The following is a 26,837-nucleotide window of genomic DNA, read 5'->3' as shown; positions in this document are numbered from 1 at the left end:
TGTGAAATACGATTTTTATATAAGAGATATTATGTAATTGAATGAAAAGCATACGTATAAACAGAATTTTGAACGAAAGTTTTAAACCAGGCATCTCGTTGGACAGCCCCATTAAGTGCGGACCATAACATGCCGTTTGAGAATTCCGAAAATAATCACCCGCTTCTTGTCACATACATTTCACAGTGATTCTGAATTCAAATTTTTAATTGCACCATTTTTTAAAAGTTAACAGTGGCTTGGATTAGGAGTTAGGCTGTTTATATTGCATTTATTGTTTTTTTTAAATCCCTTGTTTACACTTAAATAATGCATCTTTAAAAACAATCAAACTAAACTCTGAGTCATAATCAGGCACCGATAACAAGATATTGATATTGTGCATCGCTGTGATGTTGACGCGGCTGTTTTGTTCATTTAAAGTGAAGTTAGTCTTGTCTGCTAGTTCAGACATTTGTCTGTCAGTGTTTGTCTAATGCGAGATGTGATGGAGGGGTTCAAGGAAAGAAGAAACTCTAAAACTCTTGGAAGTTTTTCGATATCAAAAGGTGATAAACATCATGTAAACATGAATGAATATTAGAAGCCCCTCAAATCTAAAACATGATGATTGTTCATTGCATTAATTAATTCATTTACAGGATCTCCAGTGGAGCCCTGGCACAGTACTCCTGTAAAACAGGTTGGTTTGTTGTTTTTTAATTGTTTTATGTACAATATCGGTCATTAATGGACAGTGAAGGGCCACCAACAAGTGTCTATCATGCTCATTCAATACTATTTATAAGCATCTCAGGATGCAACTCATGAAGTTGGTTGAGAGAGTGTACTGAGCTGAAGACACTCTTGCATGTTAACTTTGAAGAAGCTAAAAATAATATACCGGTAGTATTTTTTTGGTAGACATTTTTAGTCACTGTATTATTCCATTCTATTTGTGTTATTTCATACTTGCGATGAATTTATGATCGTCCTAAAATGTGTAAAACAGATGTGTAGTGATGAGTAGAGGCTAGAATTCTGACCGACATCTAATCTTATAAAAATCGTCATTAAAAAATAACTAAAAAGTAAACATTTTCTCTTTAAATATATTGAATACTAATTATACTTTGAATATGTATTGTGTTGCATTTCTGTTTGCATAGTTTATATGGCACATTGTAGATTGCATCTATATTGTGATGTCTTCATGTTCCTTTGTATTTATTGTAATCTTGTTTTTAGGTCGCTCAGTTAATTTAACTTTACACTTATTGGTGAATAAAGGTTTGATTCTGAGTTTGATACTCAATCCTTCAGAATCTTTTTGCTGCTAATGAGGCGCCAGATATTTCCTCGACCAAACTCAGAGATGAAAACAGAACAAGGCCTGCAGGACTTTGTCTACATGACCTCTCAAAACCAATGTCCTCTTTCTCATTAACACAAGATTTCCAGGTAACACGTTTGATTTCCAAAATCTGTTTTGCTGCTTTTTGCTTTATAATTCCCAGTTTTCCAGAATATAATTGTATTTTGAAGGAATAGTTCATGCAAAAATGAAAATTTGCTGACAATTTACTCTCAGGCCATTCAAGATATAGGTGAGTTTGTTTCTTCATGGTGACAGGTTTGGAGAAATTTAGCATTACATCACTTGGCATTACCAATGGATCCTCTGCAGTGAATGGGTGCCGTCAGAATGAGAGTCCAAACAGCTGATAAAAACATCACAATAATCCACAGCACTCCTGTCCATCAGTTAACATCTTGTGAAGCAAAAAGCTGCGTGTTTGGAATTTATTTTCAGCAAATGTTCATTTTTGGTTTAGCTATTCCTTTAAAACTGGGAATGCCATGGTAGCTCTTGGATGACTGTTTTTGTTAACTAAGTATTGGCCCATTTTTGTGATGTTACTAGACCCCAGTTAATGGATTGGAGGTCTCCACTATCCAGAGGCAGCGTTTGGAGCTGCAGCTTCTCATAGCAGAACTGAAGGACCGCGACCAGGAGCTCAACACTATGGCAGCAGCCCATCACAAGCAGCTGCTGTCCTGGGAGCAGGACCGTCAGAGAGTGCTGATCCTGGAACAGAGATGTGCCCGACTGGAGGGTGAGAGTGACTCCAGAGCAGGGTTAACTAAAAATCAAACTGAAACTATTAAAAGCATTTTTGTTCACTGAAATAAAGCTGACATAAAACATGAAAAACTAACTGAAAGAAGTTTAAGTTGAAGCACTATCATTACTAACTGGAATTAAATCTATAACTAAAACTGAAATAAAAATAAATTAAACTTAAATTGTAAATGTCAAAAACATATAACAACATTACTTAAATTTACACTTAATACAGAAATAAAAGCTAATTCAATAGTATAGTATAATATAATGAAAATACTCATAGCACTGCTCCAGTTGCACTGCAAGTTCACTAATAATCCTGCACCAAAACACTATAATTTAGTTTAAAATGACCATTTCCACTCTTTTTCTGTCCTGTAGAATTAGGTTGTTTTTGCTACTATACTTTTAAGAATTCTATATTCCCCCTTAAATGTGACCCTGGACCACAAAACCAGTCTTAAGTCGCTGGGGTATATTTGTAGCAATAGCCAAAAATACATTGTATGGGTCAAAATGATTGATTTTTCTTTTTTGCCAAAAATCATTAGGATATTAAGTAAAGATCATGTTCCTTGAAGATATTTTGTAAATTTCCTACTGTAAATATATCAAAACTTAATTTTTGATTAGTAATATGCATTGTTAAGAACTTAGGCGTTTTTATTTTTTTCAATATTTTTATTTTTTTTGCACCCTCAGATTCCACAGTGCCAAATATTGTCCTATCATAACAAACCATACATCAATGTAAAGCTTATTTATTCAGCTTTCAGATGATGTATAAACCTCAATTTCGAAAAATTGACCCTTATGACTGGTTTTGTGGTCCAGGGTCACAAATGTAAACACTGTTATGTACTGTTGAAGTTTCAAAACATTGCTCTGCTTTTTTAAAGAAGTTTAAAGAAATGAACTGGATCATTTTGAGCCGTGAACTCTTCTGATTCAGAGTTGCAGGAAATTCAGTTTTCCTTGAATCTAAAAGTAATTAGAGCTACAGTGTCTTCTGCTCACCAAGGCTGCATTTATTTGATCAAAAATACAGTACATATTGTGAAATATTATTATAATTTCAAATAACTGTTTTCTATTTGAATATATTGTAAAATGTGATTTATTCCTGTGATGCAAAGCTGAATTTTCAGCATCATTACTCCAGTCTTTTGTGTCACATGATTCATATTTTCCCAAAAGTTTACAGTCAATTTTATGTATCCTTGCTGATTAAAGTATTCATTTCCTAAAAAAAAAAAAAAGTCTTACTGATCCCAAACCTGAATGGTAATGTATTTGACTGCTCATGTTTCCTTAGATGAGCTGGATAAGCGTAACGAGGTGATCAGAGCTCTCAGTAAGCGGTCGAAGGTGGTGGAATTGAGAGAGAAAGACGTGTACAGAGAGCTCAACAGCACCCAACAGCAGCTACACGAGCTGAGCTGCAGACAGATGAACACCACCAGACATGAGCAGGACTTGGAGGTGAAGTCAAATCTGTTTTTAGGTCTGAACTTTTGACCCATATCCTGTTCCCATGCCTCCATCTTCCCACATGTCTTGTCCACTCTCTTTATCTTATGATAAAAATACTTCTTATAATTTCTAATACGTTGTTATTCATAGGAGAGGAACCAGAGTCTGAACTCCACGGTCATGATTCTGTCATCGCAGGTGGGGCAGCTGCAGGTGCGCGAGGAGGAGCTCAGCTCCATGCTTAAACTGAAGGTAGGAGAGACTCAAACACTTGAGCACACATCCATTATCTTATATCCTGATTATTCAGACACATTAATGTAAGCACATGATTTTTTTCACCAGGATAAAGATATGATTGAGGCCACCAATCACATTTTAGAGCTGTCCGGTCGTCTTTGCGAGCTAGAGAAATCGCTCGAAGAGCTGCGAACACGTGAGAGCAAAACGCTGCGAGAAATGGAGGAACACAAACACCGTTTCAGAGAGAGCAGACACAAAAACGCACAACTGAAAGGTAGACAGTGTTATTTCACAATCTCTCGCTGTGTCCGAAATTGAATACTGTATAGTAGCTACTTTATTTGGTCTGAAACTTTCTTCTTTCTAAAAAAGAACATGCTCAATAGTATTCATGTGTAGTGTGAATGAATTCATGCTGGATTCATCAGGATGTTGTCAGTACATGTTTCATTTTTTTGCAGCCGAGTTTCAGGAGAAAACCATCGAGAACAACAGCCAGAGAGAAGAGCTCATCCGCTTAAAGCAGGAAAACCAGCTGTTGAAGAAAGACATCACTTCTGTTGAACTTCAGATGATGAGTATGCCACTGCTGCATGTTTCATAGTATAATACAGGCTCTGTTTCAAACCCTAGAAACCTTTCTACGTAGACAGCATCATAGATGTGCTTCAGATACATTGCATCATGTATTCTTCACTAATCAGGCGGTCCCAGAATGCATAGTGTATTGACACGATTTTTGTTCAGCACCGAAAATTATGTAATTAAAGAAATGACACACACATTCACTCAGTATTTGTTTATATGTATTGTATTTATTTTTATTTGACTATTTGGTTGCAAGAAAAATGTTAACATCTAACTATATTGGACTCCCAAACTTTTTGTCAACTTTTCAAATTCAAATTGACCTAAAATATTTACTTAAGTACTCCCTGATTGTATTTAAATAATTTAATTCACGTTTACGCTTCTTTGAATGTTGTTTAATAGTCACATGACATGCAGGTAAACAAATGCAATATCTGATCTTTTTAAATATATTTTAAACATTTAATATGTGTAAAAAATTATTTCTAATTATTTTTTATTTTAAACTTATTTATTTATTTATTTTAATTTTACATTTTTATAATTGAATTCATTATTGGCTTTTCATCACCTCAAGAATTCCACGCAGTATTCTCTAGTTTGGGGAACCTCTATTATTTTCAAGTAACTTCAAGTAAATAAATAAATAAACATCTGAAAATTAGCTAGCAGGCTGTTGTTGTAGTGAGACTTTTAAGGGTGTGTCAGTAAAAGTTTTTAAATAAATTTTACAAACACTTGAGATCTTGTTATTAATGCCTATTGCCTAAAAATGAAATTTGTTGCAAGTCTTTTTAAAAATGTAATGGTTGAAATCTTTGAAAGCAAGATCTGATGATTTGACCTTCACTGGTTTCAGAACAGAGCTGTAGACTGCATCTGTTAAAAACTGATCATAAACAGCAGTGATGCCTAAACACTGATTGGTGCAGATGCAGAAACATATTTTACAGTCTTTTCATGATTGCTTATGCTTACTGTTTTAAATTAATGGAGGTTGTTGTGTCTGTCGCCCAGATGAAGATAAAAGCTGGAGGGATGAATTACTTGAACTCTCCCGATCAAAACAAGCTCGAGTGGAATCTGAGCTGCTCTGTCTGCGGCAGGTACTGTCTTTCAAAACTCCCTCCCTTTACATCATCCAACGCCATCCAGCGTTCATTTTTAGAAATCTCTGTCCTTCCCATTTGTTCCGGAGTAGTTTTTCCGGTTTTTCAGGATGTTTGTAAGACTTCCTGCATTCCTTTTTCATGACGGTTGTGATCTCTTCTAAAACAGCACCAGTAATCTTATAAGAACTGGCTATAACCCAGTGTTACTTTAGTAATGAGATGCTGTTATAGTTTTTATATTTACAGTTTTGTTTAAAAAAAATTGTTTTGTAATTTTGTTGTGTATTTTTGTCTTTTCATTTTATTTAGTTTTTATTTTTATTTGAGCTATTTTAGTATTTGAAGAAAATGTGAAATTTGCCTTGTCAATTAGCTAAAATAAAAATAAAAATTTAAAAAAAAAGTTTTTTTCTGTATAATTTATTTGATTTCAGTTAAAGTTCAAAGTAACAAAAATGTATTTTATGGTTTTAGTTAGCGATGAATACCCTGCTTTAAACTTTTTGCCTTTTTAAATATGAATCATTTTCTTATAATGGGCCTTTTCATATTTCCATATTTCTGTACTTAAAGCATGAGAAATGTTCTGATTGGTTAGGATTTTCTTCACACCAAGTCAGCAAATAATAAATGATTGATAGGGTTATGATTATTGCATATGTTTGTGACAGGTGTGTGAAAGCCAACAGAATGACCTCCAGTTGCTGAAGTTGAACTTGGAGAGCGCCAGAGAGGCACTCCGACATCACGAGGGTCAAAGGTCACATGAGAGGTGGGCATCTACAACATGCAGTGCTTATTTCAGCCACTGGCTTTACATCTGTCTAGACCAGTGTTTTAGTATTTTTGTTTGTTTGTTTTTACTATTATCCTTTTTTAATATATTGAATTATATTTTCTTTTTATATTTTAAGTTTAATTTTAGTTTGATTTTTACTTCTGTTGCTATGATCTTTTTAAAAAATATTACTATTTAAGCCTAATATATTTTTATTTAAATTTTAGTTTTTATTCATTTCCGGTTAGTAATTTTATTTTAAATTAGTTTTTATATTTTATATCTTAATTTTAGTTTATTTTTTATAATTTATTTGATGTTTTTGTAATATTGTAAATATTAATATTACTTTAATATTAATTTATTTTGGTTTTGGTTTTGTTTAATTTTAGTTTGTATTTGTATTTCCATTTAGTAATTTTAGTTCTTATTTAGTAACTTATTTCAGTTATTTGCCAAAGCAATATTTCCAACTTTTAAATTTATTAACCCTGGTCTAGGCGTCTTGAGTTATGAGTGTTGTTGTGTTCGTAGGGCTGATTCTGGTTTAGGAGACAGTCATGTGCTAGAAAACAGTGATCATCAGGAAGGGACAGAACTAGAAACAGGGCTAATGTCCACCATGTGCCACAGCACAAGCGGAAATGCTCCATCGATTTTAATGCAGCGTCCTTGTGTTGAAATGGAAACACAGACTGACTTTGAGCATGACTTTGGCGCAGCTTTGAGCACCACAAACCATGAATTCGCAGAGCTTTCAGCTGTAGTGGATAGTTGCTGTGGCACCAACATTAAGAACAGCTGTGCAACTAGCCAGTGTGACATCAATGAACAAGAATCACCCAAGATGGAAATGAAGGAAAGAGTGAACAGCTGTGTTGAGCCATCATCCCAGTCTCTCTGCTGTGATAATGCTGACAGCCCATCAGAAGATCCACACTGTCAGGCAGTGTATTGTGACACTAGAGCTGATGTCGATTTAATAGCTGTGATTGACTATGATTCAGAGACAGGAACTCCTGTATGTGTTGTCGAAGTGGATATCAGTCCAAGAATCTCTTGGTAGGCTTCTCTAGCTTTATTAAAACATCTTGCAAGTTAGGTCGTAATCATAGGTTTAGACAAAAACTCCAATGAATCCAAGAGCAAAATTGCTTGTTTGTTGCCCCCATTCAATTAAAAGCATTTACATTTATGCATGTGGCAAATGCTTTTATCCAAAGCAACTTTCATTGCATTCAATTGTATTTTATCAGTTCATGCATTCCCTGGGAATCAGACCCACATCTTGGTGATGCTAAAAGCACATACCAATTTTAAAAATAATATTTCCTCTTTTTTGGTGGTTTATTAAAGGAGAGCTCAGTTTTACTATGTCCTACCATAATAAAATCCATTGCACTGAATATAGCAGATTTTATGTAGGTATGTTTTAAGATCAAGCAGGCAAAAAACAATGCTGATTTTGTTGGCCTGATCATAACCGTGACTTTCTCTTCATTAACTAGTGCAGCAGATCTGAGCCTTCTTCATCTGGATTGCCCCTCCCCCTGTCACAGAAGTAGGCGGAGCTCTGTCTGTTTACCCGATTCTACGCTAAGCATCGAACTCTGTGCCAATGATGTAGCTCGCCATGGCAATGAGGTAGCTCAACAATACAATGCAAAAATACAACTCTGTATGTTTTTATATACGGGTTTACCGGGACTCTCCATAGCCGTAATGGTTTTTATACTGTACAAACTGTATGCGCTATCGCCATACACCAACCCTACACCTAAACCTACCCCTTACAGGAGACTTTGTGCATTTTTAGATAAAAAAAAAAAACACAATTTAGTATGTTTTTTAAGCCTTTTGAATTACGGGGATATAGGCAGTGTCCTCATAAACCACCTTCAAATTGTAATACCTCTGTCATACCCATGTCATTTAACAAATTTGTGTCCCCGTAAACCACAAATGCCAACACACACACATACATACATATATATATATATATATATATATATATATATATATATATATATATATATATATATATATAATTTTATTTATTTATTTATTTTTGTAGTAAAATCCTGCCTGAAAAGTATAACCCATGTGAATTTTGTAAATTGTGGCATTTTCAAATAAGTTTAAATTGCATTACTTTTTCTGTAAAATAATAATAAAATATTATTATTATTATTATTAAATGTTCGTTTTTAACAGTACAGTAGTATTATTGCAATAGTAAAATATTTCATTATTAAATACTCATTTTGGATAGCTCAAAAGTATTGTTGAAAAAGTAATATATTTTTTAATTGATTACATTTTTATAATTTAAATAATAACAAAAATAGTATTTTTTTTTCAACTTTATTTTTTATTTTTATTAATTTTGTTACAAAACCCCCATGAACACTACAGAATATCAAATTATATAACATTACAGAGTATACTTTCCCACCCCTACATTTATCAAACAGAAAATAACATTAAAAATAATAAGTTATAAAATAAAGTACAAATACAAAAATGAAATGAAATTTAAATAAGGATAATGAATTAAAAATAGCATTTTTAATAATGATGATGATGATGATGATTAAATACTTATTTTGTACAATACAGTAGTATTAACCTCTCATGTGTATTTTCATACCACGCAGGAGGGCTACAGTTCGTCCACAACACGGTTACAGCGTCTGCTGGCTGAGTCTCAGGAAATGGTGGCAAGTTTGGGAAGTTCTACCAAGAAATCTGTCAGCCCAACGAAACCTCAGAGCCCAATGAACTGCGATGCCATTTGTCACCTGCACAGTAACCATGGCAACGGCAGCCACTCCCAAACCTCCACCCATTGCCAGGAGGGCAGACAAACACATAGGGTACCTATTACATCAAAAAACTCATTTACGCAACAGTTTAATGCATAGTATTCTTCAAGATAAAACTGCAGCTAAATGCCATTTTCTTCTTATTGTCCTCAAGGAAAGTGACTCCCAGATCGAAAGCAGCCCATGTTTGCATCAAGAAAGCAAGTAATGTGGTTCGTAAAGCCCCGAGAAGCTGCGAATCCCCGCTTGCTTCCATCTTCTCTACAGCTTCTGAAAATAAATCAGTTCTTTGCAACCAAAGAGGAGTTTTGTGAAGCTAACAAGTAGTTTTAACAGATGCTATAATTCTAAATTTTTATCAAAATCTATTTTTATGATATGTGTATAAAAATAAGCATTAATGATTAATGCTACAGAAGCACTACCTCTGAACAATGTAAAGACTGTTGTTATTTATAAACTACTTTCTTCAAGTGTTAAACCTGTCATACAAGATGACACAATGGTGCTGGCTGTTTTTTGTCATTCCAGTTTCACTGTCATCGAACCTGTTTGGTTTCAAAGGTAATGAACTGTGATGTGGCTCTTGTCCTGATCATTGTGTTTTACACCTGAAATGCAGTCTTGTTCTCACATTAAGGACAAGGAGCCATTGGCCTTCTCAAAAGCCACTGATATATCTCAGGACATTTGAAAAAACAATAAAGGTCTTTACATGCTGTCATTAACTTTTTTCTTTTATTTGGTGATTTTGAGTGACTCTCATTTTAGTGTTTATTTGTATTTTTATATATATATATATATATATATATATAAAACAAGTAGTTCACGTTTTAAGTAGTTGGAATATATAATTTTGTTTACTGTTTTTTTTAAATGTAATTTTATTGTATTTTGACTGAAATACAATTTTCAGATTGAGTACACGCTGTTCGTAGAGCGCGTGAGGAAACTCACCTGTGTGTGACTCGTTGACGTGACGGGTAGATCTCAGGTGTGTGTGTGTGTGTGTGTCGGGACTCTCGATCATTTGTACATCTGGTTTCATCTGAGGAAGGAGTCAAACATGGCCTCAAAGAAAACCGAATCGAAGAAAAACGAGAAAACGGATAAATCTGAAAAAGCTTTAGCTGCAGAAAAGGAGCAATTCGTCAAACTTCAGGTGAGAATTCAATGATAAGGTGGTAATATGACCATATTTTGTCATTTTACCTTATCTTTGAAACTATTTAGAATAGTTTTACACTTTTAAATCCTCTTATTTTATCTATTGGAATCCCCGCGAAATGTATGTTATATATATAACGCCTAAAAGCCATTATGTTTTAAAAACATTGTTTTATTGTTTTGTGGACATGCGCCATTATAATGCCATGTTTTTTGACATGTACCACGATAATAATGCTTCTGGGTATGTACCACAGTAATAACATCTTTGATGCAGTAATAAGTTTAATACCATAATCTTTTTTTTTTTTGGACATGTGCTATACATGTCCAAAAATGTTTTGTATGGAAGTGTAACATTGTAATCCAATGTTTATTACCATAGTAATATAGATGTACATAATGGTATTATTGAAGTACCATGTAAATACCATGATATGGATATGGTATTGTATTATTATATTACCAATAACTGAACTGCTATGCTAATGGTAAACACATGTAAGACCAGACTCGGATGATCAACCTGGCCACAATTATTTATTGGTTATTAATTTGTGCTTCACTTTATTGCAATGTGTGTTATTTAATATTTTAAACAGTCATATTCATTTACATTATAGGTGTGCGTTATTTACTGTGTTTAATTAATGATATTATATTATATCTCCATTTCATCTGCTTTACAGCTTCAAAGCATCACCAAATCCATCACCAATGTGGAGGCCCCTATCAAAGAGAAATATGGACGCAGTATCCTTTAGTATTGGTTTAATACAGCATTCATGTTCATTGTGTGCCCAGGTTTTACAGTCACAGCATGTACTTTATCAGTCAATTGGTCACATTTAGTTGTGTAGCGCTTTTCGAAATACACTGTTTCAAAGCAGCTTCACAAAAAATGATGATGTTAATGTTTATATTTCTTAATATCTTCATGCCTTATAGTCACATTTAGCAGAATCACAGCTGGGTGATAATATTGTTTACATTTTACGGCAATTGAGATTTGCTGTTTTGTATCTATAGCTTTATGTGAGTGTACTCTATGTATATGGATAAAGTTGGATTTATTTATATGTTTCCAACTTTATATAAAGAGCTGGGTGATAATATAGTTGCATTTTAAGATACAATAAAAATTCATTTGAAATTTGCTTTATAGAAAATGCTATGAATCATCTTTGCTAAATATCATCTGGACTTGTACATTGTCCTTAACTTCTGCGCAGATATCATTTTAGGCACACATAAGGAAGGCGGTGCCGTCACGTTCTGGTCTCATGCTGTGAGTCTGCCGCTGTCCAGTAACGCCATCCTCAGCTGGAAGTTCTGCCACGTGGTGCACAAACTGCTACGAGACGGCCATCCTAACGTCAGTCACATCTACCAAAGTGTCATCAGATGAAAATGACTTTCGTTTGACTTTATTTGTCTAAAATGACCCTACAAATATAAATGTATGTATTTCTTGCAGACTTTACGAGACAGCAGAGGTCACACCGCAAGCATTAGACAGCTGGGAACATTATGGGTGAGTGTCGAGATGATCTGGATGTTTTTCTGTTGAGCAAGTCATTTACATCATCTTTCATCTGAAACTTTCAGCTTAAATTTTGTACGTGTTTACTGTGTTTTAGGGGAATCTACATGATAGATATGGACATATTGTTGCGCTGTATGCCAAGCTACTATGTATTAAAATTGATTTCCATTTAAAGGTAAGTTTAATGTGTCCTTCATTGACATATGAGTTAAGAAATATCTATCTATCTATCTATCTATCTATCTATCTATCTATCTATCTATCTATCTATCTATCTATCTATCTATTCATCTATCTATCTATCTATCTATCTATCTATCTATCTATCTATTCATCTATCTATCTATCTGTCTATCTATCTATCATTCTGTCATTCTATCTATCTGTCTGTCTATCTATCTATCTATCTATCTATCTATCATCTATCTATCTATCTATCTATCTATCTATCTATCTATCTATCTATCTATCTATCTATCTATCATTCTGTCTATCATTCTGTCTATCTTTCTGTCTGTCTGTCTGTCTGTCTGTCTGTCTGTCTATCATTCTGTCATTCTATCTATCTATCTATCTATCTATCTATCTATCTATCTATCTATCTATCTATCTATCTATCTATCTATCTATCTATCTATCCGTCATTCCATCCATCCATCCATCCATCCATCCATCCATCCATCCATCCATCCATCCATCCATCCATCCATCCATCCATCCATCCATCCATCCATCCATCCATCCATCCATCCATCCATCCATCCATCCATCCATCCATCCATCCATCCATCCATCCATCCATCCATCCATCCATCCATCCATCCATCCATCCATCCATCCATCCATCATCCATCCATCCATCCATCCATCCATCCATCCATCCATCCATCCATCCATCCATCCATCCATCCATCCATCCATCCATCCATCCATCCACCCATCTATCCATCCATCCATCCATCCATCCATCCATCCATCCATCCATCCATCCATCCATCCATCCATCCATCCATCCATCCATCCATCCATCCATCCATCCATCCATCCATCCATCCATCCATCCATCCATCCATCCATCCATCCATCCATCCATCCATCCATCCATCCATCCATCCATCATTCTGTCATTCTATCTTGTTTCCACCACAGCATCTGGAAATCCCACCAAACCTTGAAGCTCCAGAACAGGTTCTTGATAAAGCCATTTCCATTGATATCAACAAAGTGTAAGTACATTGCTAATGATTTCAGTGAGCTTGAATAATCCATTGATGTAAATTAATTACTCATGATTATTGTGTATACAGGTTTGACATGACAGGTGAGGTTCTGGAGTACATGGAAGCAGCTCTAAAGCTGCAAGAAACAGGTAAACATAATGTTTTACCCGTAAAATGCTTTTAATACTCTGATTCATTAATTACACATTAAATTGATTAAAAGTGACAGTAAAGACATTTACAAAAGAGTCCCATTTCAAGTGCTGTTTTTCTTTCTACACGTCAAAGAATTCTGAAAAAATTTATCACGGATTGCACAGAATATAAATATATAATAAGTATAATGTGACACTGAAGACTGGAGTAATGATGCTGAAAATTCAGCTTTGCATCACAGGAATAAATTACATTTTAAAATATAGTCACATAGAAAACAGTTATTTTAAATTGCAATAATATTTCAGTTTTTACTGCATTTTTATCAAATAAATGCAGCCTTGGTGAGCAGAAGAGACGGCAGTGTGTGTATAATAAATATTTTTTAATTTTTAAATGCAGTTTTCCGGCAGATGGAGTCTAACTCCACCAGCTCTACCACTCCAGTGGGTCAGTGCCGTCTGGCACCGCTGGTTCTCATCATCCAGGACTGCGGTCCGCTCTACCATTTCCTGGTCAAGCTCTTGTTCAAGCTACACAGCCGTGAGTCTTGTTGTTTACATGCTGCTCTCTTCATTTATATGCATTTTCATTGAGTTTACCGGCGCTGTGCTGTGTCACAGGAATACCGGTGGACGCTCTGTTAGGACACAGGGACCGATTCCGTGAGCAGTTCAACAGGTAATGGTGGACTGCAGTATTGTGTAAGAATGGACCGTTATAGAAGTTTTGTCCAATAGCAAAAGCAGAAAATTGTTTTTGTTATTGCCACCGACTAATATGTATTTATTGAAATAAACATTCTTCATGCCAAAAAGAAACCTTGATATTATCAGCTACCAATATTAGCCTAATCATAACGACATTGATTTATAAAAAATAAATAATAATAATATCAGACATTACTCATGTAATGTACACTATAATTGAAAATCATTTGGGGTCGGTAAGAATTTGTTTTGTTTTGTTTTTGAAGGAAATCTCTTATGCTCCCCAAGTCTGCATTTATTTGATTAAAAATATTATTACAATTTAAAAGCACTGTTTTCTATTTGAATGCACTTTATTGTAGTTTATTTCTGTGATGCAAAACTGAATTTTAATTATCTTCAGTGTCACATGATCCTTCAGAAATCATTCTGATATGCTGATTTGCTGCTCAAGAAACATTTCTGATTATTATTGATGTTGAAAACAGTTGTGCTGCCTAATATTTGCATGGAAACTGATACATTTTTTTTTTTAGGATTCTTTGATGAGTTGGAAGTTAAAAAGAACATCATTTATTTACAGTGCATTTACATATACTAATTTGGCTGATGCTTTTATTCAGTTACATTCACAAAATGCAAAAATGGAGTTCATGAAATTACTGGTGCTTTGAGTAGTTTTTGGTCTGTCTTTGTCCTCCACAGTTTGACGCAGTTTTTCGAGAGAGCAAGAGGGATGGAGTTTTTCAAATCTATCATTCAGATTCCTGATCTTCCCGATGTAAGATCTTTACATCTATAAATAATTGAATTTCAAGTCGTGTCTACAGAAAACGTTTTTACAAACTGCTATAAAAGAAACAATATTGACAGATGGCGTAAAAAGTTGAACGGATGAATATATGCATATGAATGTTGTAGGAGCCTCCAAATTTCCTGCGTGCGGCTTCATTCGCTGATCACGTGAAGCCCGTGGTCGTTCAGAATGAGACGTTCCCTGACTACGATGATACGGAGACGCAGCAGGATTTCGGTGAAGGAAACTATCAGATGGTAAAAACAACCTGGATTGGTCAAGCTTTGTAGATTAGCTCAGAGAAAGTCTTACTAAGTGCTTTTCCACATCTGTGACAATTTTAACATTTGCTTATTTTGTTCAACAGTATTACGGATACAACCAGTTTGACCCTCCAACTGACCTACCAGAGCAAAGGTAACATACCACTTTATGAAAGAAAGCTCACAAATTAAATCTATTCAACTATTTATCAGTTTTTCTTTGACAACAGTGAGACTAAATGGAGAGCAAATGCAGACTTGTAGAGTTTCAGAAGAGATCTCAACAATATCTCAAACCGTGCTCAGATTTGTCAGAGATATAAATATATAACTCAATATTCTCATTTTCAGTTCTCATCAACTTTTTCCAAAATCACGTGAACTGATATAGATAAATATTATAGTTTATTGGTATGAATGAGAATTTATTAATATATCTTCTGTTTTCACTTTAATTGTAGTTAAATCGTTTTGTTGTGTTTTTGTTATTTTTATTACTAGTATTTTTTTAAAGTGTCTATATGGTTTCTATTAATTTGTATATATTATTTTATTTAGATTATTTAGTTTGAGTTATTTTAGTAATTAAACTTAAATTAAACAAAAATAAGCAATGATGTCTTGGCAGTTTATTTTATTTTATTTTATTTCAAGTAACAATGTTTTTTTGCTTAATTTTTTTTTTTTTAAATTTATTAAAAAAAAAAAAATTTGCTTTAGTTTTATTTAATGATAATAACCCTGATGTAGACCTGACTTATTTGTATAAAAGGGAGTTTTAGGAGAAAAAAAATCTGAGACAAAGCTAGAAGTCCATCAAATGTTTGGTTGCACTTTTCACTGAAATTATGTTTCTTATGATCATTAAAACCTTTTAATCTGATGTTTAAAATAGTTTTGTACACAAAGATAAGTTGTGACATAATAATGACATAATTAAAGAACAAATTGGTGTCCAAATGTTTGAAATTTCTTTTCATTTTATGAATAATATTAACTCTCACACAGAGAGACCGAGGCTGATACTCTGAGGAAGGAACTTGAGGTGGTGAAACCAGAGCTGGAGCTCATAAAAGTGGAGGTTAGACATTTGTCTTTATTTGTATCTGTCTTGAAAAGTGTTTTCTTCTCCTGTGATTGAATCCCATCATCCGTGTGTCTTCAGGCCCAGCGTGTCGTGGTCCATCTCAAAAGTCAGGTCAATAAACTGGAATCTGAGCTTGAGGACCAGCGGACGCACAAGCAGATGGCGCTGGTAGAGAACGAACGTCTGCGCATGGAGGTGGAGAACCTCAGAGCACAGACCGCAGTCGCTGCCAGCATACAGGCCACGGTCGAGGACGCGGGCAGTGAGTGACCTCTGACCCCAGACTCACATACACAACATATATACCTACCGTTTGTTTGTTTGTAAGAAATTAATATTTTATTCAGCAAGGATGCATTAGATTGATCAAAAGTGAAAGACAATAATGTCACAAAAGATTTTTATTTTAAATAAATGCTGTGCTTTTCAAGAATCCTGAACAAAAATATATCATGTTTTCCAAAAAATATTAAAATATTAACTGTTTTCAACACTGACAATCATGTTTCTTAAGCAGCAAATCAGCATATTAGAATGATTTCTGAAGGATCATGTGACACTGAAGACTGAAGAAAATTCAGCTTTGCGTCCCAGGAATAAATTACATTTTAAAATATGTTTGAAAAGAAACCAGTTAATTTGAATCAAAATAATATTTCACAATATCACTGTATTTTTGATCAAATAAATGCAGCCTTGGTGAGCATATGAGTCTTCTTTCAAAAACATCTCCTTTTTCAAACTTTTGAATGGTAATATGAATGAAAACCTCTTGTTCTCATGTTTTCTAGGCAGAGCTCAGACCGCTCAGATGCATTTCACTCGACTCAAAGAGAAACACGCCGAGCTGGTCAGCAGACATGCTGATCTCATGCAGAAGGTAAAGACAATTTTGTGCCGCTTTCCTCGCATATTATTGATAAACAGTGCCAGTAACATTGTCACTCACAGCATCAATTACACGATATGTGATCCTCCGGTACAATTATACTTTGACACATTGTGATTGTCTTCCTCATATTTCTGTTATGCCCTAATGTGAGGAATATTCCCCAAATATGTTGCCACAAGGAGTTCTGGAGAAAAAAGTATCTTCATTTGTCATTTGTCTTTGCCATGTGGTTATTGTCATTGTTAAAGGTCCTGATTTTCTGTGTCAGAATGCAGAGATGGTGAAGCAGCTCAGCGGCACTCAGCAGGCGCAGGAGGAGCTGCTCACACACAAACAGCAGATGGTGGTAGAAGTGGAACAACTGAAACAGGACAACAGCTCCAAGGTCACACTACACACATTTATGTTTATGATTCCAGTAATTCTTGAGATTTAAAAGTTGCCTTACCACTCATACTAACCTGGAATGATATAGGTTAGTTGACCATTAGGAGATTTTCAATGGCTGATGCAAATATTCCAATATTATAGTTTTAATGGTCATACATGTTAACATTAGTGTCATATGTTAACATTAGTTAATGTATTAACTAACATGAACAAACAATGAACTCTGCATTTATTACACTATTTATTAATCTTTGTTAATATTAGTTAATGAAAATACAGTTGTTCGTTGTTTATTCATGTTAGTTCACAGTGCATTAACTAATGTTAACAAACACAACTTGTGATTTTAATAATGCATTAGTAAATGCTGAATATAACATTAACTAAGATTAATAAATGCTGTAGGAATATTGCTCATTCTTAGTTCATGTTTACTAATGTTGTTAATTAATGAACCTTATTGTAAAGTGTTACCGTATTATTGTAGTATGAAAAAAATATTTAATGAAATGTAATGCATTTATTTAATTCAAAATACAGTAGTATTTTAAAATATTATTTTTTAAAATGTAATTTATTCCTGTGATGCAAAGCTGAATTTTCAGCATCATTACTGGAGTCTTCAGTGTCACATGATCCTTCAGAAATCATTCTAATATGCTGATCTGCTGCTCAAGAAACATTTTTCATTATTATCAATGTTAGAAACAGTTGTGCTGCTTCATATTTTAATGGAAAATGTTCTAAAGAACAGCATTTATTTGAATGATAAATCTTCTGTAACATTATAAATGTCTTTACTGTCACCAATTTAATTAATCCTTTCTCAATTTAAGAAAAAAAAAATCTTACTGACTCCAAACTTTTGAATGGTATTTGAATTTTCTCATAATTATTCAAAAACAGCTGAAATTGTACATTATCCATTGACAATCAGGTTAGAAGATTTAATTGAAACTAGTGTAGATAATCTTAAAAATATCTGCAGATTTATTGGCCTGGCTGAAATATCCACCTGTCATTAACTGAACTGAACTGTAATTTTCAGCTGGAGGCACAGAGAGCAGAAATTGAACGTTTGAAGCAACAGCTAGTGACCGAGAGGGCTGAAATGTTCCAAGTCCATAATACTTTGCAGAGCAAGGAGAAGGTAGGATCTCTGTCAATGTGCATAAATGACTCCAGATTTCTAGATTAGCAACTGAATGCATTAATCATTTTAGTAAATACTGCAATGTTTCTGTGATCTGTGTGTGTGTTTAGGCTGGAGACGAGTTGAGCAGTGTGTTGGTGGGTCTTCAGGCAGAAAAAGAGACACTACTTCGTATAGTGAAAGATCAGGAAGCTGAGATCGCTAGTCTGCGTCAGGCCGCCCAACTCCACCAGACCACCCTACAGCAGGAGAGAGACCGACATCAGAGAGAGATGACAGCGCTGCAGAACCAGCTGCAGGAAAAAGTCAGTGCAACTTCCTAATCCTTTCTAATGCCAATTAATATTAACTTACACGCAGTTTTTGCTATCATAAATTTAAACAAAACTGCACGAGGCCTGAATGAGGTGTTTTAGTCATTTGTTTGCTGTTTATTTGTGGTCAGTTGTGTCGGGAACAGGAGCTGCAGCTGCAGATGGAGAAACTGAGACGTGAGCTGGAGGAGAAGCGAGCGGAGATGCTGCGTGCACAAAGTGCTCTGAACAGTAAAGAAACCGTGAGTATTTCCTCCTCAGTAGACCTTCTGCTGCAAACATATGCAAGCTGTTTACATTTGTGCAACTGATGCATGATATGACTTTTTTTTACACAAGCATGCAGACACTAATTGAACATATTAAAGGGTGACCAATATGATTTTTACAAAATCAGATGCTGATACAATATTTAGAGAGCGAGCTGACTGATTGCTTATACAGTATAATATATACAGTATAAATATAATATGTGACCCTGGACCACAAAACCAGTCTTAAGTGTCAATTTTTCAAAACTGAGTTTTATACATCATCTGAAAGCTGAATAAATAATCTTTCCAAATATTGAGAAAATCGCCTTTAAAGTTGTCCAAATGAAGTTCATAGCAATGCATATTACTAATCAAAAATTAAGTTTTAATATATTTACGGTAAGAAATGTACAAAATATCTTCATGGAACATGATCTTTACTTAATATCCTAATGATTTTTGGCATTAAAAATCGATAATTTTGACCCATACAATGTATTTTTGGCTATTGCTACAAATATACCCCAGCGACTTAAGACTGGTTTTGTGCTCCAGGGTCACATATAATACTTGTCAAAAGCATAATTAATTCCTGTGATGGAAGGCTGAGTTTTCAACATCATTACTCCAGTCTTCAGTGTCACACGATCATTATTTTTTTATTATCTGCAAATGGTCAAATATTGACACGCAACACAGCCTGGCGATTATATACTAAGAACAAAGGATGTGGGACAAAGGATCTCTTTGTCAGGACCTGTTTATGTTTGTCAATTTGTTTGTACTACACCTTCAAAACTGTTCATTCTTTGTGTTTGCATATGTGTTTTAGACAGGAGACCAGCTGAGCAGTGTGTTAGTGGGTCTGCAGACGGAGAAGGAGGTTCTTCTACGTTCAGTGAAAGAACAGGAGGCTGAGATCACTAACCTGCGTCAGGCCACCCAGCTCCACCAGGCCACACTTCTGCAGGAGAGAGACAGGAGTCAGAGAGAGCTGGCGGTGCTGCAGAGCCAAATGCAGGCCAAGGTCAGAAAAGATTTCTCCAAAAAACATTCATGCATACATAGTTTGAAAATCCTTCAATAGTATAGGTACACTTTTTAAAGTGCTTTGGGACGCTGATAGCTGGCACAATACTGAAATATGATCTTACAAAACAATAATGGCAAATATTCATATCATATTTTTGTTATTAAAATATTAGTTCTGTCAATATTAAGAGAGTGGACTGACTGATAGCTAATATAATACTGAAATATGATGTATGACTCAATTTAATAATAGCTAATATTAACATAATATAATATTACTTATGTCAGTATTTAGAGCGTGGGCTGATTGATAGCTAATATAATGATCAATGATATACTGTATAATAGCAAATATAATACGATTTTAATTAGTGCTGTCAAACGATTAATCGTGATTAATCGCATCCAAAATAAAAGTTTTTGTTTACATAATATATGTATGTGTACTGTGTATATTTATTATGTACATATAAATACACACACATACAGTATATATTTTATTTATATACATTTAGATATTTATATTCTAATATTTTATATTATATATAAATATATTTATAAACATAACATATTTTTCTTAAATATATACATGCATGTGTTTGTATTTATATATACATAATAAATATACACAGTATACATACATATATTATGTAAACAAAAACATTTATTTTGAATGCGATTAATCATTTGACAGCACTAATTTTAATATATAATACTATTTAATAAAAGTAAATATTTTTATCTAATCTTATATAAATATTAGTTATGTCATTATTTAGAAAGTGGGCTGACTAATAGATTCAATTATTAATATAGGTTTTTTGTGTAATATAATTTATAAATATTACTTATGTAAATATTTAGAGAGTGGGCTGACTGATAGCTGATATAATGGTGAAATATATGATACATTTTCAAAGTCATACTATGATTTGGGACACTTTATTCTTGTATAGGATGAACAGTATGCACATTGGGATGTAGCCCAGGTTTAGCTACTGTAGTCTATTGAGGGTCTTAATTAGTTCTTCTGTTGTGTGTTTTTTCTGTACAGTTAAGTCAGGACTCAGGACTGTTGCAGCAGAGGCTGCAGGATGAGCAGTTCAGTCTGTTGCAGTGCGCTGTGGTGGAGGCCGAGGGCATCGTGCTGGACGCTGTGGCCAAAGTGGACGATCCACTACACGTGCGCTGCATCAGCACCCCAGGTCTGTCCTTCCACACCCTCCTCCTCCTCATACCTCTGAATATCCTCATCATTTCTTTTACTCTACATATATCTAATCTCTGCTTGCAGATTATTTGATCAATCGGGCTGAGCTGACATTGGCATCCATTGATAAGATGCAGCAGAGCCATGCGGCCTATTTGAGGAATATGGATGGTAAGATGACGGTCATTCTCATCAATAAGCTACAGGTTCAGGTGTTAGTGTAATGTAATCTCTTCTCCTCCTCTTCTAGATGCCAGTGGTTTGTTGAGGTCGGTGACCCAGTTCTCCCATCTCATTTCTGACACTATTGTGAACGGGGCAGGAACTGCACACTCAGCACCTACAGATCAAGCAGACCGTGAGAGTCCTAATTATTCTGTATTATTAAAAATGCGCACATGCACATGTCATATGTATATAGTGCTGTTGACATTCAAAATCAAACTTTCTGTAGTATTACAAAACATACACAAAACATTTATAATTATAAGTTGCACATCAAGACAGTGTTTAAAATGATTTAAGATTTTGTATTATAAAATCTGCACAGATGATTTGCTTCAGAAAATCCAGCTAATATGACACAGTTTTGGTTTTTAGATGGTCCAAACTGCTTATTTTTGTCCAAGCTGGTTTAGCTGCTGGTCTAAATATAATTTATAATTTCTAAAAAAATAAGTCGCAAATTACTACAATTTTTGAAGCTATTTAAGTTTTGCATTGGAAAATCTATACAGATGACTGCATTAGAAAATTAACACAGTCTTTAAAGTTCTTCAAATGTTGTACTTTGTACTGATGATTTGCATTAGAAAATCCAGCTAATACCAGATGGTTTTGCATGGCATTTAGCAGGTCCAGACTTCTCATCTATAGTCCTTAGATGGCTAATCAACTGTAGACCTGGTTGCAACCTGGTAGAGCACTTTGCTCAAGCTAGTTAGAGCTGGTTTACTATCTCAATCCAGTAACAAATCATCTACCATGCTCCTAAAGCCATCTTCACCACCTTTTTTTTTTTGGTTCATTTCTCCATAGGTTTGACAGATAACTGCCGGGATTGTGCCACTCACTGCCTCCAGTATCTGAAAGAGCTGAAGTTAAAGGCCACGCTCCCGAGAGCTGACCCTACTGCTGTCCGCTATGTGGTCCAGCGTATACTCAACCAAGGACAGGTGCGGCAGACCAGAGATGGCATCTTCAGACTTGATCTCTGTTTGCGTGAAATAATAAGTGACCTCTCTCCTGGTCTCCTGCAGGACCTGCGGCCCAGGGGAGCAGATGTGCAGAAGGAAGAGCTGGCAGAAATGGTGGATAAGGAAATGGCTGCGACTTCCACTGCCATTGAAGATGCTGTGCTGAGAATGGATGTAAGTTACAGTACACTGTGTTAATGATGCTGGATTGAACTCAGGATTTGCTATGATTTCATGAGTTTTTTCTTATGTAATACAGGAAATATTGAGCCAGGCCAGAAGAGATTCATCTGGAGTGAAGCTGGAAGTTAACCAAAAGTTAGTTCGGGATATAGTTTTATAAATACCACCACACACAATTTGTAGTTTATGTGTTATGTATTTCAATTTTTGTTTTGTTCTATTACAGCATCATTGGCTCGTGTTCAGATCTAATGAAGGTACATTTAGATTCACAGAGATGGATATGTTGTTAAATACATTACCATTTAAAATGCATGAAATTGATCAAAACTGACAGTAAAGACATGTATAATGTACAAAAGATTTCAAATAAATGCTGTTCTTTTGAATTTTCTTTTAATCCTGAATCCTGAAAAAAGTATCATGGTTTCCACAAAAATATGAAGCAGCTCAACATTCATAATAATTATAAATGTTTCTTAAGCAGCAAATCAGTATATTAGAAAGATTTCTGAAGGATCATGTGACACTGAAGACTGGAGTAACGATGCTGAAAATTCAGCTTTGCATCACTGGAATAAATGACATTTTAACATATATTCAAATAGAAAACAGTTATTTTAAATGGTATTAATATTTCAAAATATCTGTTTTTACTGTATTTTTAATCAAATAAATGCAGCCTAAGTTACTTTTTTCTAAAACATGAAAAATCTTGATATACATTTCCAATTTAAAAAGGTTAGGGTCAGTATTTTTTAAGTAATTTTTCATCACTTTTGTCCATAGGCTATACACATGCTGGTGACGGCCGCTACTGACCTGCAGAGAGACATTGTGGAAAGTGGCCGGGTATGATTTGGCTATATGGACAATTTTAGATCATTTTCGTAAATCATGCATACTCAAATTCCTTATTGCCATATTCCATCTTAGGGTGCTGGTTCTGTCAAAGACTTCTATGCTAAAAATTCACGTTGGACGGAGGGACTCATCTCAGCATCAAAGGCTGTAGGATGGGGTGCAACACAGATGCTGTGAGTGTGTAGAATATTTAAAGCTTTAACCTGTATTTATTAGTGTCAATCCCTGTAACTGTGATTAATTATCTCACAAAGTGAATCGGCTGATAAAGTCGTGACTGACAAAGGGAAATACGAAGAGCTGATTGTCTGCTCTCATGAGATCGGCGCCAGTACGGCACAACTTGTCGCTGCTTCAAAGGTAAAATTAATTCATGAGACCAATATAAGTGTGTTTAATCGAATCAAATCTGATGATTCTGACACATCAATCCTTCATTTAACAGGTAAAGGCAGATCGAGGCAACAAGAAGCTCCAAACTTTACAGCAAGCATCCCGTCACGTGAATGACATGGCCGCTGTTGTGGTGTCGTCGACTAAATCAGGACAAATGCAGATTGAGAACAAGAGTAAGTGTCATGGACACATGCAACAAGAAACATACTCCCTGCAAATAGTAAAGTTTGTTATCACTAACAACGCCAGAATGCACATTAAAGGAATAGTTCTCCCAAAAATTAAAACTAGCTGAAAATGTACTCATCCAAGATGTAGATGAGTTTGTTTCTTCATGGGAACAGATTTGGAGAAATTTAGCATTAGGTCATCTGCTCACCAATGGATTCTCTGCAGTGAATGGGTGCCGTCAGAATGAGAGTCCAAACAGCTGATAAAAACACCACAATAATCCACACCACTCCAGTCCTTCTGTTAACGTCTTGTAAAATAAAAGGTGCATGTTTGTTAGAACAAATGTAGTATATAAAGGCATTTTAACATTATGGATTATGGACTCGTATTTTAGCCAGAAGTGACAGTTTAAAGTTAAAATGCCTTAATGATGGATTTGTTTCTTACAAACATGCAACTTTTCGCTTCACAAGACATTAAGTGACTTAATTTCTAGCGATTATCGCCTATTTGATTGCACAGATACTATTTAAACTAAACTGAGCTGGACAATGACATCTCTGAATTCAATAATGATATGCCTTTAACTGAAAATTGAAAGTTTAATCTTATCATTATACATTACTGACACTCTATCCTCCAATTTAATACTGTTAAGTGCTTTGACACAATCTGTATTGTTAAAAGCGCTATATAAATAAAGGTGACTTGACTTGACTGGAATTGCATGGATTACTTGTGGATTATTGTGATGTTTTTATCAGCTGTTTGAACTCTCATTTTGACGGCACCCATTCACTGCAGAGGATCCATTGCTGAGTGATGTGATGCAAAATTTCTAAGTGTGTCGTCTTGTTTTTTTCCCATAGACTCCATGGACTTTTCCAGCATATCTCTTATAAAACTCAAAACAGAAGAAATGGATTCTCAGGTAAATTTGCCAAAATGAAAAATAGTACAGTTTTAGGTATCAAAACACCCTTACACCATCCAATCAAATCCCAGAGGATTAAATCAAGTACAAAATTCACATTGAATGATGAAATGCATCACACCATGCAAGTAAAATGATTTGCAAGTTCTTTTTCATGCTTGAAACAGACTTTAAATGCATACATGTTGACTCATGTTTGTTTATAGGTGAAAGTATTAGAGTTGGAGAAGGAGCTGGTGAACGAGCGTATACGATTGGGAGAACTCAGGAAAAAGCACTATGAGATGGGAGGGATCCCAATGGACACGCCTCCAGGGAATACAGTCAATAGTTTTGACAGTTCACTGCCTACTGTTTTTCCTGACCCGCCCAATATGGAACTGCCCAGTCTGGACGCGTTCACACTCGCCCCGCCCAGATTCGAACCACTTCGACTGGACCCGCCCAAACCGGAGCCCCCTGCACCCGAACCTGCCAGAACCAGCTCTAAACGAACCTCAATCTTCCATAAATCAGGCAGTCGCCTCAAGAATGCAGTACGTATTCACAGACACTGTTCGCTTTGGGCCACTTTACCTGTATTTCCAGTGACAACATTGTCTTTATAATGAAATTTAGATGTTAAGTTGTTTTTCTTTGTTTATCTCCCACAGTTTAGGTGAAAGGAGTCTGAGCCCTGGATGTATAAAGAAGAAACCATCATAGTGTATATTATTTTCATAATTTTATCATGAGCCTCTACTGTATATCTTCCTTAATGCTTTGACAATACAGTATGGTGTGAATTAAATATTTGAAATTATGCTTTTAATTTATACTATCATTTAGTGAATTGCTACAGTTACATATTTTATCATGCAATTTTTTTTTTTTTTTTTTTTTTTTATCAGCACCATCCATTGATGGCTGCTATTTAATTTGGGATCTTTTAACACCTTTTACGATTTTAATGCAAATTAACTTGAAGTTGTAAATGCAAACTGAAGTAAATAAAAAAATGATTAATTATGTTGGGTAAGTTATGCATGTGCTGGTTGTTTTTAACACCTGTATTTACAGATGCAACAACGAATTAAAAACACGTTAGAAATCTATTCAAAACCCATCCATGAAATCTCTAATTTAATATGTTTATCAAAAACTGCATGCATACTTAATCATACACGATTATGAGCAGTGTTGAGAAGGTTACTTTGGAAATGTAATAGGTTTCAGATTACAAGTTACCCTATTTAATAAGTAGTGTAACTATTTCAAACTGATTACATTTGATTACTTTTCTAAATTTCTAATGAATGTTTTCAACTGTTAATCATTTTCAAACATTTAAAGCATGCAGGGTTAACCATACAGTAGTATTCAGCACTCATTACAGACAGACTTCTCAAAATCCTTAATCGCTTGAATTAAGATTAAAGTAATTGAATTTTAAAGTACAGCCACCACAAAATCAGACTTTAGAGATCATTCTGAGGTTAAAAACAGATTTAAAATCATAACAAGATATAGTTTAATAGCTATGATACTGTTTTTGAAATCAACTTTGCACAGCTATGACAGGAAACACTGGCATCTAACAATGCTTTGGGGAAAAAACAGTTAATCTTAAAAAATAAAGCATAAACCTAAGAACAGTTATGGAATAAGCATGTGTCCTAAACTCCTGAAACATTGGTGTCTCATATTTAAAAGCAGTCAATGCAATTTGGGAAAGACATCAGTTAAATCTGTATGTGTGTGTGCATTTTACAGATTACAGCTACATTTATTT

The 26,837-nt window shown here is 34.7% G+C and overlaps 2 protein-coding genes across 5 annotated transcripts; both read left to right on the top strand.

The window, feature by feature from the left end:
- Window positions 1-55: 55 nt before the first annotated feature.
- ccdc62 (coiled-coil domain containing 62) lies at window positions 56-9,857 on the top strand. Of its 3 annotated transcripts, XM_058789369.1 has the most exons (14): window positions 56-548; window positions 642-682; window positions 1,303-1,440; window positions 1,904-2,096; window positions 3,423-3,589; window positions 3,731-3,832; window positions 3,926-4,097; window positions 4,285-4,401; window positions 5,432-5,520; window positions 6,198-6,298; window positions 6,839-7,366; window positions 7,813-7,948; window positions 8,962-9,180; window positions 9,284-9,857. In XM_058789369.1, the coding sequence occupies exons 1-14, from the start codon at window positions 476-478 to the stop codon at window positions 9,335-9,337; spliced, it is 2,130 nt and encodes a 709-aa protein (XP_058645352.1). In that variant the 5' UTR covers window positions 56-475; the 3' UTR covers window positions 9,338-9,857. The 3 variants fall into 3 exon arrangements, 2 of the variants coding, with proteins under 2 accessions (XP_058645352.1, XP_058645353.1); XR_009273109.1 differs by lacking the exon at window positions 9,284-9,857 and having other exon boundaries at window positions 7,818-7,948; window positions 8,962-9,100; XM_058789370.1 differs by lacking the exon at window positions 6,839-7,366.
- Window positions 9,858-10,061: 204 nt separating this feature from the next.
- Window positions 10,062-26,079, top strand: LOC131548227 (huntingtin-interacting protein 1-related protein). Of its 2 annotated transcripts, XM_058789363.1 has the most exons (34): window positions 10,062-10,291; window positions 10,986-11,049; window positions 11,529-11,671; window positions 11,774-11,830; window positions 11,937-12,017; window positions 12,992-13,068; window positions 13,150-13,211; window positions 13,621-13,761; window positions 13,842-13,899; window positions 14,634-14,709; window positions 14,850-14,981; window positions 15,092-15,141; window positions 15,996-16,068; window positions 16,153-16,336; window positions 16,866-16,954; window positions 17,235-17,351; window positions 18,405-18,506; window positions 18,620-18,814; window positions 18,955-19,065; window positions 19,910-20,104; window positions 21,164-21,314; window positions 21,404-21,490; window positions 21,570-21,677; window positions 22,358-22,494; window positions 22,579-22,689; window positions 22,775-22,833; window positions 22,925-22,955; window positions 23,488-23,550; window positions 23,635-23,735; window positions 23,817-23,922; window positions 24,008-24,131; window positions 25,002-25,063; window positions 25,273-25,602; window positions 25,720-26,079. In XM_058789363.1, the coding sequence occupies exons 1-34, from the start codon at window positions 10,196-10,198 to the stop codon at window positions 25,726-25,728; spliced, it is 3,582 nt and encodes a 1,193-aa protein (XP_058645346.1). In that variant the 5' UTR covers window positions 10,062-10,195; the 3' UTR covers window positions 25,729-26,079. The 2 variants fall into 2 exon arrangements, with proteins under 2 accessions (XP_058645346.1, XP_058645347.1); XM_058789364.1 differs by lacking the exons at window positions 10,986-11,049; window positions 11,529-11,671; window positions 11,774-11,830; window positions 11,937-12,017.
- Window positions 26,080-26,837: the final 758 nt, after the last annotated feature.

This window comes from Onychostoma macrolepis, chromosome 10, assembly GCF_012432095.1.
Source record: "Onychostoma macrolepis isolate SWU-2019 chromosome 10, ASM1243209v1, whole genome shotgun sequence".
Taxonomy (NCBI): domain Eukaryota; kingdom Metazoa; phylum Chordata; class Actinopteri; order Cypriniformes; family Cyprinidae; genus Onychostoma; species Onychostoma macrolepis.
The sequence above is the reverse complement of the archived record's forward strand: the minus strand, read 5'-3'. Positions and strand labels throughout refer to the sequence as shown.